Below are 12,165 nucleotides of genomic sequence, written 5' to 3' on the forward strand. Positions count from 1 at the left end.
ATATATTTTAGAAATACATTTCCCTCCTGCTGACCTCTATCATTGGATGCATAAAAAACTCGTGCATCCTCCTTCTGTGAATGAGCACTGTGCCATTTCAATTAGTTTTGATGTGTAAGAAAATGATCTGCTCATACAAACTCCTAAAAGGAAAGGGCCCTATATGTATGTATTTAGTTTCTATTCTTCTTGTGCAATTAATGCACAAAATTGCCTCAGGCTGGGGTTTGTTTGTAGGGAGTTGTTTGTGGACAGAGCCACATCCATTTTCTACTTGGATCATGGGATTCTTTTGACTGACTTCACTGAGCTTAGAATCAGATGAAAATTAAGGTCAGGTGAAGGTATATTTGAAAAGATGGCCCATGGGGTCTTTCATTTTCAGCTTCTTTGATTATTATTTTTATAGGAATCTATAATGGCTTAAGGAAAAAAAAGCCTAGTATTTGCTAAGATAGGATCAATATTAATCCAATCCCACATCTAGGCCTCTGTCTTGGCAGTAAACGGAGCTCAAATTGACAAATCCTTCTAGAACCATAAACTACACAAGCACTTTGAAAGTTGATCAAAGCATCTTCAGGTCTCCGATGGTCAAACCCACTCCCAAAGAGTATCAGAAGCTTTGCAGGCTGCCTAAAATCTCATTGCTCGGTGTCCAGCCTCTTCTAGCCTGGTGACACTTAAGTCACATTTTATTTTTATTTTAAATGAAGAGCATCAAAATGAGGAAGAAAAGATATAAACTACTGAGAAAAGGCCAAGTTGTGTCAGATGTGGCAATGGGAACAGAGATGACTTCAAGTCTGCTGACAGTGGGATGCCTACAGATCACAGGCACACCCATGGGAACACAACCCTTGCACAACTGTCCGTCTTTGCTGCTCTGAAGTCAGCAGCTTTTCTGCACTGAGAGCTCCCACCTGCAGCACTTGCACACTGTAACCTGCTAGGAAAGCTCTTGCGGGCATGCCCAGCACTGAATTCTTCAGCAGGAGCTGGCTCGTGCTTGGCTATCATAAGACTTCTGATGGCCTTGGCTCAGGCTCCTCTGTATCAGATGGGATGTGAAAATAAATAAGGTGCCACAGGGTCTGAAGGAGAAAAATAGTTAAAATCTCTCTCAGGAGTACTGCCATACTTCATCTCATGAAGGCCAATGGCATGATTTGATCTGCAGTGTTCACGGTTTCAAACCCTTACAGTTCCTTTTTCCCTTCCAGCAATAAATCAGATCAGATTATCTGAAACACACTTGCTATAGGGCTGATCCTGGGAGATGGACAGGGCTGAGCAAAGAGAGTTATTTTTCTGTTATCAGTGGGAAGGAGATCACGTCATCTGGCAAACATTTTCAAGCAAGTTTGAGCTGAAGTTCTTCCATTAAAAATGATGCAGATACTTTAGTTATGAAATTACAGTGAGCTTAAATGGGACTTGGACTTTTAAATTCCTTGGATGCCTTTGAAAACATGGAAATCCTAAATCTCTAGGCAACTAGCGACTAGTAGAATACTGAAAACTTCAGAGAAGGTATCCTGGCTGATGGTAGTTATGGTGGTGTATGAGATGCTTCTAAACACTGTATGCCTAATTGTCACAGGGAAACATTTATTAAGAAATATGTACCTGTATACGCTCTCAAAAAATATAGACAAATTCTATAAAAAGAATTGGATGTTTTCCCACTTAAATGCTCTTCTACGCGTTCCTATATTTTTATCTGGCCAGAATGGATGGAAATCATTGAAGAAATAATATATAAGTCAAAGCAAGTAGTAAGTGCTCCCTGAAACTGTGAGAGACCTTTTCAGGACAGCTCTCTTGCAACATTTCCCAGTTTGACCACCAATAACGATTATTTAAATGTGCTTTTTCAGCCAGTTGGGCATCTAACTTGCATTGATTTAGTCAGTTGATTTAATCACAATTTGTTTCTAATGATATCATGTGGGATCGTATCAGTAACTTCACTAAAGACAAAGTATCTAATTAATTCTCTATTATCACTAAAAAAAAATAAAAAAAAAAATGAAGAAAATAAGATTGGACTGACATGATTTGCTCCTGATAAATAGGTGCTATAGCTGCTTTTATCACCTTATTGCCCTCTGATTGCCTTCTTATAATTCAATTTCTTCCGGCATCTTCCCAGGTATCAGAAATAGGCAAGTTGGTTTATAATTCCCCAGAATCCTCCTTTCAGTGGCTTATTCTTTTTATATATTTTCCCTGTATCAAGATTAGCGTTATTATTTGCTCTTCCTGAGTACTGGGAGGTCTTTTGTGTGGTTCAAAATCTCAATCTTAAATGCCAGCACAGCCTTCACAATTAAGCACCCAGATTATAACATGATTATCATCTGGGTGTTGATTTCTGCCTGGCTGTGGCTGTCAGCCAAATGTCATAATGCACACAATTAGCAGATTTGCTTCCCGGCTCACCGATAACAAAGGAAGCACAAATAATTCATAGGCAGAGGCACCGGTTCTTTGATGTGACTGAACTCTGATCCGCTCAGCACCTGAAGGGAGGCAGGCTGAAGACAGGGCAGCCTCATTAAAGCGGAAAATAATGAAAAAAGGCAAGGAGGAAGAGGAGGAGGCGGGAGTGCCCCATGCCGGGCTCTGTGACCTCTCCTGGGCTGGGTCCCGCAGCTCCCACCCTCCTGCCACGGCATGGGGACAAGCAGATTCCTGGGCACAGAGGGAGAGGCAAGGAAAATCTATGTCCCAGACCAAACCACAGACAAAATAACGTCTCTAATTACAAGGTAGCTTTTTTTTTTTTTTTTTTTTTTTTTTTTTTTTCTTCCCAGAGGTTAAGGGAAATTCCTGATGAGACGCTTCCATCTGGTTTACAGTCCCCTTGCACTGGGGCAATTCAAAGAGGCTGCAGTGTAACTGAGAATCGAGGACAGCGTTTATTTATAGTCTGATGGCCTCATAAAAGCTGTAGAGCGGAGCTCACAGCAGTGTACTTATTTATGTTTTAAACTGCTCATGCAGCACCCTACTGCCTGGCAAAACGCGTGCTGTAGCTCCTGCATAAAATTATATATGGCTCTTTATAAGGTTCATGATATAAAGGTAAAAAAAAAAAAAAAAAAAGTGATATTAGACTAACATGAAAATAAAAGTAGCAGCCAGAAGTGGAGGAAAATTAACAGCATGGCTCTGAAGTAAAGTAACATTAAATGAAGATTTGCACCTGAATCCATTTTTCAAAATAGAAGAAAGAAATATCCAAAAACTCCGAAGAAGGCAATAACTCTGTTTTTAGCTCCTGGTGACATTACAAAGGATCTGAGCCTTGCACTGGGGTTGTTATAATGACAACCCAGCCTCTGGCACAATCTCTGTATAGTGTTTCACTGCAAATTATATTTGTATCACATTTATCCTTTCTTTTAATATCAATGTACCATCTCTTTGCTCTGTAACCCAGAGGGGAAAGCAAAGCAGCACCGTTTCATTATTACCCTTTAATAGTCTTTCCAGTGATATACGGGAGAATATTAATATCTTTCCAGTGACCTCACCTAAACACTGCTAAAAGCCAGGAAGGGAGTGACAAGTTTGCAGCTAATGCAGGGGGATGAAATTCTGGTTAGTGAAAGGATTTCACCCCTGGGTTTTAATCCTGGTTTCTTTTTAACCTTTTAGCTCCAGTTTCCTCAGGGTGGAGGCTCCTTGCAGCACTCAGCCCAGGGAGGAGGTGGTGGGCACGGGTCAGCCCCAGGAGAGAGGAGGCACACCAACAACCACACACAGGCTGCAGGGGGAGGATGCTTGGGCTCTGCTCCCTCCAGCAGCTTCATGGGCGGTAGAAGAGAGCACCCCACACCAGGTGCAATGCCCACAGTCACCTGGTGATGGATGTAGGCTTTCTGCCTTATGTAAGCTGTGCCTGAAGTCGTACATGAATGGTGCGAGCTACCCTGTGCTTAAAGGCTCCTTTTACTGCTGCCTTACTGGAGAAAGTAATGAGAAAAAAGCTGTAAGCCTGTTGTGCTAGATATCCAAATCACTGTTAAACGAGCACATACAAGTCATAAATCTGCTAAACTGTGTAATCAAAGGCAGTGTTGCTCTTAAGAAAGCTAAATTAATGGTGAAAGAAAATTTAAAGTTGACCAGCAAAGGAAGTGAAATTTTAACTCAGTTCTACATGCTGCTTCTTCCTGATATGTATACAAGTCTGGAAAAGATGGTGATGATTAATCATCTTCCTTGTTCTTCACATTAGAAATGCACATTTTGTCCATTACAGAGAAGCTGGAGGATGTGTGAAGTTATGGCATCACAAAAGAGAAAGAAGAGAACTTGATCAGTTTGGAGGAAAAAGCTTGGTTAGTTCAGATTGCTAAATGTGATTGGAGTCTTGTCTGCAGTTAACTCTTCAATTGAGTTGTAGAATTAATACCCTGGTTAAAACACTACAACTCATTAGCTTGAGGTATGTGTGCTCATGACACGTGATCTTTGAGACACAGTGTAGTTTCTTTATCAAAATACAGTGAAAATAAAACACTGCAAAATAATAAAACAGCAAGAGGGGAAAACAACAAAGTGGTCATCTGATTACCACAAAGGATTAAAAATAGAACAGTTTCTGTTTCAGAAAAGGCTTCTATTGACTGTAAAACAAAACACATTCTACATTTTGGAGGTACCATCACTCTATTTTTGTACTAAACTTATTGTCTTTGATTGATTTTAAAGAATACCATGAGAAGAGCTTAGAGCTTGGCCCACATTCAAACCATAAAGTTTGTATTTTGTCTTCCAAAACCATTTTTTAAAGTCTGGTAATATCCCAGATTCATTTCTCAGATGTGTTGCTTCTAGTTCCAAATTTGGAATATGGAAAGAAAAGATAAAATCAAGGAAATGTTAGTCGTTAAGCATGCCTGGCTTTTAATTTAGCATTCAAAGTGAGGAATCTATTTAATTTGATAAAACAGAATGATCACTACTTCCAAAAACAACTGAACATCTAAAAGTCTAGGTCTGAGATTGATAATATAGCTGCAGATTTCCTTTTCACCTGGAAAATAACTATAATACCTAGGTCTGTAGAAAAAAACGGGACTGCTTGAGAGGTAGATTTCAAAGAATTTCATATAATTATTTTTTATGTTGAATGCATATATCTTTAATAAAACTAAGACTAATCTTTGTGTTTTCAGGATTTGAGAAAGCGAGTTCAACCTGTCGTATGCGATCCTGATCCTGCAAACATTTAAGCTGGTGAGGAATGTTACTCGTTTGAGTGGTCCTATTAAGCGATTCATACCATGTTGCAAATGTGTTTCAAACATGGTTATACCATGGCTTTAGGACATATCTGTGGGGCAGTGATTCATGACATGATTCCTTAATGCATTTCTGCAACAGAACTGTCTCATTACCACATTAGAGACAAAAACTGCTAAGGACTGCTATCCCTGAAGTGATGGGTAAGCATTATTCTCCCATTGACAGCTTTACCACTGCAGCCAGCTAATCTGAAAGCTCATGAGGTTCACTAAAGGGCCCCAAATCCCCGACAGAAATGGGACCGTGAACTTCCTTCTGTTTTCCCCAGTAAATAAAAATAGAGGGAATATGTAAATAATTACAATCCAATTAAAATCCCATTTGAGGTTACAGTAAGTGAAACCCAAACTCAGTGAACACATAGCACTTCAGCATCCCACTGAAAGACAGGAGAACAGCTGGAAAGCTGGTCCCTGTTTACTGATCCTTTATTTGTCCCAAAGCAAGCCAGTAGCAACTCTGTAGAAACCAGTGACCTACACCTTGAGGTGAAAGAGTAACCAACCTGACTATTTATTTAGATCAAATGGCTTCCTGCCCATCATTCTCCCATATTTCAGGTGTGGAAGCTCTCTGCCCACAACACCTTCTTGACCAAGGTCCTTTCTTGTCTTCAAGGCTGGGGAGGAAGCTACCAGTAAAGCAGGGAGCAATGAGGCAGCTTTGTAGGGATGTAAACACCGGGCATTTGAATCAAAACCATTCTGCCCCTGTAAAACTCCAGAACTCTAGTGAACTGGGTTGTACTATAGTGGCTTTATTTCCCACCCACTTTGCAGCAATGTAAATGACTGTAAAAAGTATGAGAAAAGTCTAAAGTTCTGGCTTCCTAGTCTTGTAAAAGCCTTTCTTAAAGTCTCAGTTCAGGAAAAACTCCTAATTTGAGAGTAGCTAAACTGAAGAGGCACTGCTTCATTCTCCTGTTGAACCTGAGGGGGATGATGAAAATGTAAGGTACTTGCAGCATCTAACCTGTGGGCTAATTTCTGTCAGGTGCATGTGAGAATACACAAAAGCTTGAATATCCGAGAGACTGGGGGGTGGGGAGAGGGAATATTGAATATTAAAGATAATTTGGAGTACTGATTATTTATTTATTTATTTTTGTCCTGGAGATCTTGAGCATGAATTTTTACCATAATTTAACTTACTCTTGTGTATTACTGATTTATGTCACACACCACAGAATGACTTATCTTTAGATATGAACAGCAATATTCATTTGCCCACTAATTTGTTGAATAACAGTGCTGTTCCTCTAACTCTAGAAACATTCCTGATGAAGGTCCTGTATTCCAAGGAGACTTAAAAAAAAGAGACTTTTGAGATCAACCATGGATCGTAAGACTGAGGAGAAGAGAAAGCAGCACCATAGCTTGACTTTGTTGGAACAAGTAAAGAGAATGAAGGAATCAACAGAGATAGTTGATGTGGTGCTAGTTGCAGAAGGTGAGAAATTCCCCTGCCATAAGGTGGTCCTGGCTGCCTTCAGTCCTTATTTCAAAGCCATGTTTACCTGTGGCTTGGCTGAGTGCACCCAAAGAGAAGTGGTGCTGTATGACATCTCTGCAGAGAGCGTGTCCGTGATACTCCACTACATGTACAGCGCGGATTTGCACCTCACTAACCAGAACGTGCAGACTGTTGCCCTGGCTGCGTATTTCATGCAGATGGAAGAGGTTTGCAATGTGTGTCAGAAGTACATGATGGACCACATGGACGCTTCCAACTGTGTGGGCATCTACTACTTCGCAAATCACATTGGGGCAGAAGATTTATGTGATCAGGCGAAGAAATACCTGTATCAGCACTTTGCTGAGGTGAGCTTACAGGAAGAAATATTAGAGATTGAAGTCCAGCAGCTGTTGTCTCTCATAAAATCAGATGACCTGAATGTTTCCAGGGAGGAGAGCATTCTGGACCTTGTCATTAGATGGGTAAACCACAGCAGAAAGTCACGGGTAGAGTACCTTATTGAACTCCTGAAACAAGTGAGACTGGTGCTTGTCAGCCCATCCTTTCTCGTGGAAGCCCGCAAAAGGAACACCATGATCCTGTGCAATTCAGAATGCAATGATATGTTTGAGGAAGCGCTGAAAACCATCAAGCTAGTCAGCCAACCTTCTCTCAGCCTGCGATATGGCATGGAGACAACTGATCTCTTACTCTGCATCGGCAACAATTCCCTTGGCATTAGGTCAAGGCATGGGAGCTACGCAGATGCCAGTTTTTGTTATGCTCCTGCAACAAAAAAGACTTATTTCATTTCCTCTCCAAAGTACGGAGAGGGTTTAGGAAGTGTTTGCACTGGTGTTGTCACTGAGAATAATGATATTATTGTGGCAGGAGAGGCCAGCGCCGCCAAAATGTCTAGACAAAAAAACAGGAACATCGAAATTTATAGGTGTGTACCCTCGAAATTTATAGGTGTGTCAGAGAATTTCCCTATATATAATATATCCCTTGATATAAATTTCCTTTATATCAAGTTGATGTTTCTGAGATCAAGAAAAGACCATTAGACAAAATGTTCATTACCTGAAAGTTTTCCCAGAGATTTTGGCTACTTAAAGCAATTTGTCACAACTGATCTTCACGATACAAGGAATTATATATATACAACCAAGTCTTCATGCTTTTTCTCCTGGAAGGAGGAGGGTTTACTATAGTGGCATCTCTGTGTAAATAGGCTTGATTAGATCCTTCTTCAATGTACATGGATCTTATATTCTCCAACTTAAATCTCAACATTTTCCTAGGATTTTCTTTTCATGGTCATTAGTGGGGGTAAATGAGTCAAGCAAAAGTCCCAAGGAGTCCAGTAAGCTGAAGATAACACTCTTCTCTAAAAATGCCATACCAATGAAAGCTCAGAGATGAAAAGATAATAATCAATAATTTAAAGTTCATTCTATTTTACTCATGTCTTTTTCAGGTTAGCCCATTTTAAAGAAAACCAGAGCTTTTCTGGATTAAAGACAAAATTAAAAAATAACATTTTCAAACATAGGTATCTAAATTTAAGGAAAAAAAATCCCTACCAAGATAGACAAAGTGGCCTTATTTTCAGCAGTGTTGAACTCTCACTCTTCCCATCAACTTCAATGGAAATGGTGACTGAACAACACATGCAGAAATAAGGGACTCCTTACCTTAAATAGGGTCAAATATCTTTCAAAAGATGTGTAAAATTAGGATCCCTAATACTAAAGATTCTTGATCTTGCAAATATTGGTCTCAGTTCTATAACATGTCTGTGAAGGAGAAAGCTCCTCTTGTAATCATAACACTAAATAAACTTTGGAGGTTGAAGGGGATAACGTTTGAAACAAGCTGGTGGGACATCAGTGAGCCAGGGCATTTACAGCTTTGGATTTCCCTACAGATACCACCAGCGAGGAAACCAGTTTTGGCACAGCCTGTGCAGCTCTCAGCTCCGTGAACTCTATGCATTGGGTACTGTCCATAACGATCTCTATGTAATTGGAGGGCAAATGAAAATGAAAAATCAATACCAGGTCACCAACTGTGTGGAGAAATATTCCATGGAGAAAGGTACCTGGAGAAGCACAGCACCTCTGCCGGTACCATTAGCCTGCCATGTGGTGGTGACAATGAAGAATAAGCTGTACGTGCTGGGTGGCTGGACACCACAGGTTAAGAAAAGTGCCTGTTATGTTGCTTTCTTTATGTAATAATGAGCAGAACTATGTTTCCTTTATGTGATGTGTAATTTTATGGTGCTTCTTGCATAGGAGAAGAATAAATCACTCGCGTTCTTTCCATATCTTTTGTAGGAAAACCAAACAGGGTAAAGGGTAAAAATATCCATATTGAGCCATCCTCATCACAAATAACTTCAGGATGGGCAGTTCTTTCATGGAGGTGTGCACAGTGAGCAAGTTTAAAATATATCTTTTGGGTCAATATGAGTTGAACATAGTTTAAATAGCTACTAGGTTAAACACCTAATTTTTGTGAAAATTTGAAATAATTAGGATGATATTTATTTGGCATAATTTGTCATCGTAGGCTATGAAAAATTGATTAATTTCAGCCTTTCTTCTCCTTATATACTGTTCTCTACATTTTAAAAGTATCCTTAAATAATGGTGTTTAAATAACACAGAGACTTTTAACTGAGCCCCATCTTCAGAAAACATATACACAGCTAAACTGATTTACATCTGAAATTTAAATTTCACCTCAATCTCCCAGGAAACTTTCTTGATTAATGTTCATTCATTTATTTTTTATTACATTTTAAATGAAAAGGTGAAACATTCTCTGGAAAAGAGATTCCTGTAATCAGTCCATTTTTTGGTGTCAGTTGCATTGCTTGGCTATGTGAAGTTTTAATGGGAATTTTCAACAAGACCACAACTACCATTTTCAGTAGTACAGTGAATATACAGAATTATGCCATGAGGCAGATGGATGTCAGAAACACTGCTCGCTCTCTCTACTTGCTCCCAGTGTGAAAAGATCTTTTTTAAGACTGTAGCCTATTCTTATTTACTACTCAGTGCAGTTTAATTTTGGGTATTCAAGAAAGAGCCCCACATTTACTTGACAATGATGTAGAACACCTGTAATCATTATTGCCAGCTACAATATTTTCAGTCTGTCATCACATCTCGTTAGTTTGTGATCCCTTGAAATACTTTGCTGGTTGAAGTGCTTAAGCAAGATTTATTCAGCAAACAGGATTTCCACCTCTTTGGATAATTTGAGTGCAGAAGTCCCCAAAGAAGGCAACAGAAAGATCAGAGAGCATTTCTGGTGCTAAAATGGCTGAACAAGGATACCTTACTATTTAAAGAAATGAATTGTGAGAACATACTTAGAAAAAAATCTGTCCATAGAAAACAAACAAACCAAAAAACTGCAAGTATAAGATGTAACAAAATAAATGTAGAAGTCAGACAACGAGCTTCGTCCTTCTTCAGTGCTGCAGAGGGTGCTTATCCCTACGGTATCCATCATCTCCTTGCTCTCACCTGCCAGGCGGGTGGTGGTGGATGCGGCTGCCCCAGCTGCACTGCGGGCAAGGAGCCGCCTTTGTGCTCAGGCAGCACTGAATGTTCCCTCAGTCCCTAACAAACACTAACCACACAGCACTGATGGAGTGCTGTGAATGTGTGTGTCCGTTACGGGACACAGATAAATACATGTTCCCTTCCCACTCAGACTTTGCAAGGGGAACAATGCAAGACAAAGTCAAGCCAGGACATGAAGGGACAGCTTAGGAAGGCAAGAGCTTGACTCGCTGCAGCATCGCTCCATTTCAGCACGGGTCTGTCCTCACTGAAATGCAAGGGGACCAAGCTGGGGTAGCTGGAGGCTCTTAAATTGGAAGCAAGCACTGGTGGAAGTCTGAGAGGAAGGATTCAGTCCCGTGGGACAGAGAGTAGGGGTACTGGATGTTATGTTTTCTGTGCATGAAGTGCACAGCGTGTGCTCTGAGGTGGTTCATGTGCACACCACCACAAAGAAAATGAAGTAGGATGTGAATTTAAAGCATGTCAGATGGTGTCTGCTCTTAAGTGCATGCTTATTCTGTATTGAAAATATGCGGTTACCCCCCTCTCAGTGAATAAATCAGTATTTCACACCTATCATGGAGAAAAACGCATTCTCCCAGGCACTTGAATGCAGTAACCGAGGGGTTATATATCTGTCTAAATTTAATTTGTTTTCTAATATTTTGTCCATTATATCAGTGCTGTAAAGGTCTTTTTGGAAAGCAAAATAGCAAGCAAAGCAAGAACACGTATGCCAACTTTATGAGTATGGAGAGTAGCTCTTTCCTTCTCCTTCTCTCCAAGTGAAACCTTTCATCCTGAAATATTTCAGAATCCTCTCCACACAGCCTACAGCTTACATCCAAAGTGCTGTACCCATAAAACATAATCGGAGCTTCCTGTGTTATACCAGAGGGGGAGAGAAGGGAGAAGAAGATTAGGAAGAACAAGATGAGTAGGAGTGAGTATAAAAAGAATATTGTGGCAGCAAAAGTATAGCAGGGTGTTAGGAGCTTGTCATTAAAAGTATTGAAGGAGAAGTTACTGCAGTCGAACAACTTTACTCTGGCTAGGCTGACTAAAGAAATGTACATATGACTTGAGGCTAAGTTTTGTATATAAATAGGCCTGAGCACAGTCAGCTAAGTACCTCACTGGGACTCACAGTATAGTCTGAATAACAGTGGAAGCAGAAATTCAACCGTTAGCAGGGAGAAAAAATATTTTATAGCAAGGTTTTCCTTTTTACCATCATTAGGACTTCACAGCAGCCTTGCAAAAGAGGTTCATTCTGCCAGAACTGGGCCCATGAATGTACTGTTATTACACAAATCCCCATCTTTACTGCTACAGAATATAAATGCTCTCTTATTCATTTGCCTTCTACAACGCACTCCCAGCCACAAGTCATGGATGCTGTTAAGCCGTGGTGTGTGTGCATCACTTCGCAGCTATAATTGATGTGTTTATGTTATTTATCTGCTCCTCTGTCTGCTGTGATTAATTGCATGCAGGCATGTGCGGAGGGCTCCAAATGTTGTATTATTATATGGCTGTCATATTTCATACAGATGGATCTGCCTGACGATGAGCCGGATCGATTAAGTAACAGAACGTTTCAGTACGACCCAGGCCAAGACAAATGGACAGAGCGCGCACCAATGAAGTACTCCAAATACCGCTTCAGCGCTGCCGTGGTCAACAGTGAGATTTATGTCCTGGGTAAGAGGAAACAGATTTTTAACAGATAGCACCATGACTTTGTCTTTTTTCCAGCAATTTGCTTCTGTGAAGTGAAATATCTCACCCTTTGCTAGGT

General features: G+C 40.3%; 2 protein-coding genes across 2 annotated transcripts in view; one reads left to right on the forward strand and one right to left on the reverse strand.

Moving 5' to 3' along the window:
- MGLL (monoglyceride lipase) overlaps positions 1 to 12,165 on the reverse strand; it is a 100,161-nt gene that overhangs the window by 79,849 nt on the left and 8,147 nt on the right. The window lies entirely within an intron of this gene.
- The window catches only part of KBTBD12 (kelch repeat and BTB domain containing 12), a 39,042-nt gene that overhangs the window by 2,170 nt on the left and 24,707 nt on the right, over positions 1 to 12,165 (forward strand). Inside the window, exons 3-6 of the mRNA XM_021267025.4 lie at positions 5,193 to 5,253; positions 6,591 to 7,726; positions 8,708 to 8,978; positions 11,918 to 12,068. Coding sequence (XP_021122700.2) covers positions 6,657 to 7,726; positions 8,708 to 8,978; positions 11,918 to 12,068 — 1,492 coding nt within the window. The 5' untranslated portion in view covers positions 5,193 to 5,253; positions 6,591 to 6,656. The remainder of the gene's footprint in view (positions 1 to 5,192; positions 5,254 to 6,590; positions 7,727 to 8,707; positions 8,979 to 11,917; positions 12,069 to 12,165) is intronic.

The sequence above is a fragment of the Anas platyrhynchos genome, chromosome 13 (assembly GCF_047663525.1).
Source record: "Anas platyrhynchos isolate ZD024472 breed Pekin duck chromosome 13, IASCAAS_PekinDuck_T2T, whole genome shotgun sequence".
NCBI classification, from domain to species: domain Eukaryota; kingdom Metazoa; phylum Chordata; class Aves; order Anseriformes; family Anatidae; genus Anas; species Anas platyrhynchos.